The 4,499-nt window shown below is 39.2% G+C and overlaps 1 protein-coding gene across 1 annotated transcript; it reads left to right on the forward strand.

Annotated features, from left to right (window-relative positions):
• The first annotated feature begins 3,497 nt into the window (after nt 1-3,497).
• Nucleotides 3,498-4,181, forward strand: LOC120774584. The gene is made up of 2 exons (XM_040104317.1): nt 3,498-3,959; nt 4,026-4,181. Exons 1-2 carry the CDS (start codon nt 3,498-3,500, stop codon nt 4,179-4,181), a joined length of 618 nt encoding a protein of 205 aa, XP_039960251.1.
• The last annotated feature ends 318 nt before the right edge of the window (nt 4,182-4,499 follow it).

Here is a 4,499-nt window from a genome sequence, read left to right on the forward strand (position 1 = left end):
GAAACGACAAATAAGCACACACACATATATACACGCAATCCAGTGCACTCGACCGGTTGCTCGTGCAATCCGGGTCCGCGTTGGAGACGGGAAGAAGAAGAATTTCGGTTGGCGTCAGTGGAGGGCAGCCAGTGTTTTCTTGCGATTTCGCAGTAATTTTGCCACTTTCAAATTTAGTTTTTCACACTTACCCTCAAGCTCGGCCCTGCTGCTATCACTTCATGCCAGCGCAGCGTAATGCCACAACAACAAATTAGACCGAAATTACGGGGTGTCAAGCAATATGACGCCGATGAGATAGCAAACGCGGCGGCACCTAAAAAGCGACTAAGTGAAATTTATACAAAATGAGCAGAAGAAAAGCGAAAAAAATTAGTTCTCTAATTGGTGAGAGCGGTGTTGAGGTGAGGTGGCTTGTGGTGTTGCCAACTGCTTGGAAGTGGAATGAAAAGGGAAGCGCAACGACGGAAACATTGCGCTGGCAAAGCACTGTATTCCCTTGGAGTTTGGTTGTATCCGTGTCAGCGCAAGTTTGGCTGTGTGTGTGTGCGCGATCTAACGCCACGGCATTCATTTTAGTTTACTTTGTTCATTTGAGAATTATGCACTTTCCAAAAATACTCAGCTGCTTAAAGTGGAGAAGTGGAAAATTAGTGAAAGCAGCAAGGATGTTGACAGAGCAAAGCACCACCAGTTAGCTGAGACAAAGTGAAAGCAGCGCGAGTGTCACAAGTAAGAGTTTTTTCATCTGGCGAATTTTTGAACTTATCGCACTTTTGCAAGGTTGCATTTGAAAGACCAGCATTTGGCAGTGTCAAAAATATACGCTGCGTAATGAGTTCTTATTGTTGTTGTTGTGCAGCAACTAAATTAAGTTGTTTGCTTAAGTGGCAGCTTTAGAGAATTTAGCATTTTGCTAGTTTGAAAGTTTGCAGGTTTCCAGTTTCGGTATTTTGTGATTTGAAAGGACTTTGTGTATATGTATACTTATATTTCGTAGAACAAAACTTGCAAAAATTTCTTTTTATTTTAAATTATTTCGCACCATATAAAGAGCCACTACTTCCCCTTTTATCATGGATTTTTTCCATTCTTCTGAACAGCTTTCGCATTACTTCAGGACAAGGTTTCCCAAATGGTCCTATTGCAGGTCAATTTCTACGATGTTGTAGGCAGCATTAAGCTATTTGGCTCATCTGTCATTGATTCAAATTCTCCGGCGCTGAAGGAAATGCATCCAATTGCTGTCAGTTTTTATCGTTGGTTAACATTTTTTCAGCTACCTTTACAGCTAATTTCCCATCGACAGCACTTGAAAAAGGTATGGTTGTCTAGTAATTTGTCTCCATTATTACATGCATGACTTTCCATTTTGCCCAGGTATTTTCGGAAATACTCGTGACCTGAAAACATCTGTGTTAAGTAGTAGTTCATCTCGCCGGTTTTCCTACTGTCATCTCTATATCTTTGTTCAGTTTGGCGGTGCATCGTTCTTTGCGTTTCCTTGTCCACCGCTCATGCCATAGATGAAGTGTCTGATTCCTCGCCTGTTGTCTTGTCGATGGGTATTGCTATTCCATTCTTATTCTCACTTTTGCGAGTAGGTCTATTCGAGTGATGCCACTTATCTCTAGCACGGCGGATTCTGATAAAGTGCGATACGCCGAAGCGTCTCTAGTCGGCTGCCATCTGCACCTTAGCAAGTACTTTCCATCTATGTTACACGTTTAGTATATCGACGCATGTTTTGCTGCCCTACAATATACTGACGACATTGTGTTCATGAGCAATTCCCATCAACTTGCAAGCGGAGCTCCGGTAAGCTAAGTCGTGTGAGTACAAACGAGTCTGCGTTCGCTGCAAAACTTATGTTAGTTTACATCTGGCTAAGTTGGGATTTCATAAATGTGGTCATGACATCGGCGAGGTTGTCTGCATAACAAACAAGGAAGTAGTCGGCATTTCGATTAAATTTCCGTCGTAGTTGACATTCTGGTGGAGGATAACACAATTCGCCCAAGAATCTGAGCATTGCTAATAGTCATGACCGTCTTTCTGAGTCTACAAAAGCTTCAGATGAGAATTTGAGCTTAGCAAGTGACTTTAGTTAGTCGACTTATCTAGCCGAAATTTCAACGTACTGATCGTGATATCGCGACTAAAGGCATTGTTTGGTCAAAACCTCAAAAGTTCGTGGCGAATTATATCGATTGATCCTGTATCCAAGTAATCTTTCTGTATTTCAAATTATTCCGTACATTCGGTTTAGCTAAGCCAATCAAACTCGAATGCAACTATTACTCCGAAACCAAAATTTATGTGAATTTTATACTAAATAAATATCTCGTATCTCGCTGATCACCAAACCGCATGGGCCGAACCCGATTAATCCGACAGAGCTTTTTTTTAAGAGCAAAATAATTAATAACCAATATATCCTACCCACGCATTGGCAGTATGGCTTTATATGTGCAAAAAATATTTACGTTTAGTTATCTCCTGTCTGGATGTTTTTCGATTAATTTTCTAGAATAATTAAATTCAGCATTAATTTTAAACATCTTAAAACCATTTTTGGGTATAACTTCAGCGTTCACCAGCGGTAACATTACATGTGTGAACTATACCCTAAAGATTCCTTATAAATTATCTAAGCGCAAGTCAAGTCAGGCCATAAGTAATCTTTTTTGGTGGGAAAATCTTTGCCCGTGTTTCCTTGGGACTTCTTATGAATAATAAAAAGTTTTCGGATCATAAATAATATTGTTGGGTTCTAACTTGATTTCATCGTCGCCTAGTGAGGGAAATTTTCGCAAGTGTGGATCCTTAAACTCTCTGATTTATAATATAAAACAAAGATGAGTCAATTGGAACCACAAATGCGGTTTTTCGATTTGGGGGTGTGTCTTATTTCGGCGCTGAGTCGATTTAGCCTTGTTAATCTATCTGTTCATCAGTCTGTATATATACATAGATGCCAATTAGAGTTTTTGAGATATCGATCTGAAATTTTGCACCCGCCCTTTTCTCATCACGGATCTGTTTATTTGTCGGAAGGGCTGAAATCGGATCACTATAGCAAATACCATACAAAGTGATCAATTAAAGTTCTTTCAAGGAATATTTTGTATTTGTGAAGGGTATTATTGCTTCGGTGCCCTAACTCTGCCGCTTAAGTTATTGTTATAATTATGAACAATTTTAAAAAAACATAATATGACCATTTATGATAAAGCTTAACGTAACTCATCTTCACCACGCATGATTTAGTTGTCGATGGGTTCATAGATATTTCAAAATATTTACAATTTAATCATCCAGACATATCAGTATAAACAAACCACAATTAGTTAATGATTTTATTTGCGGAACATATTTTTTTAGATAATTATTTTAGATACGAATTTGAAACTATTAAAAACTAATGAGGCAGGAAAAACTAACATTTTGGGTTCAGTAGTAACAAGTTCGTCTGTTGAGTTAGCCGAAAAGCAAGAATGTTCTTTAGCGACGCCAAACGTAAACAAGTCTTAAACTACGTTTTAGTAGCACTGCTCGCGAATAAATTTTTTAGCTTGAACGTCGGAGCACTCCGCGGCAAAGGCGAAGCGAAAACTAATACGAATGTTGCGCGCTCTTTTCGCATTTATGCCACAAATTTGAAATGCGAGCACACAGCACCACATGTTATAGAATTCTTCGAATGTCAGCTCACCTGGCGCAATAATCGTTCATACAGTTCGGGTTCGCTGGTGCTACGAAAACCTATCAGCAAGTTGAAAGCTGACCTTGTGCTCGATATTTATCAGGCGAATGGGCGACTAGTGAATGTTTTCAACAAAACGGTTGATTGTTGTGCCGTTTTGTCCACTGGGAAACATGGCTTGAAGATATTTGATACTTTTCTAAATGTAATGTTCGCTACAGTCAATGAGAGACCCACTTGTCCTTTGAAAGCGGTGCGTATGACTTATCGCCGTTAAGTTTGAGTTCTATATGCTAATTTTTTATAACCCCTTTTTTAGCATTTTAATTACACCATTACCGATTTCAATGTGGCTGAATCCTTTTTGCCTGCTTATACACCGAAGACGAAATTTCGCAGCGGTCTTTATTTGAGCACGTCGGGACGACGATCTGCCCGGGTCGTTGTGTTGGGAAAGGTGATGAATTCAGTTTAATACGTATACATTTCTAAACTGTTAACATTCTAAAAAGTTGTATAAGTCACTGTAATTAAAATAATGAATACTTGAACTATTATTGCAACTAGCTTATATTGGTATGTTATTAAGAGTTTAGATTCGAATTAGTTTGTGCCGTCGCAGTTTTAAATAACTAGCCTTCCACTGACTAATTGAGGGACCGATATCAAGCGTTCCAAAAAACGAGCAGCTTCTTGGTGAGAAAAGGACAGGTGTAACATTTCAGACCGGTTCCTCAAAAACTGAGGCACTAGATCACAAATAAGTATACATACAGACAGACAGAGCGGCAGA

Source organism: Bactrocera tryoni, chromosome 4 (genome assembly GCF_016617805.1).
Source record: "Bactrocera tryoni isolate S06 chromosome 4, CSIRO_BtryS06_freeze2, whole genome shotgun sequence".
Taxonomy (NCBI): Eukaryota; Metazoa; Arthropoda; class Insecta; order Diptera; family Tephritidae; genus Bactrocera; species Bactrocera tryoni.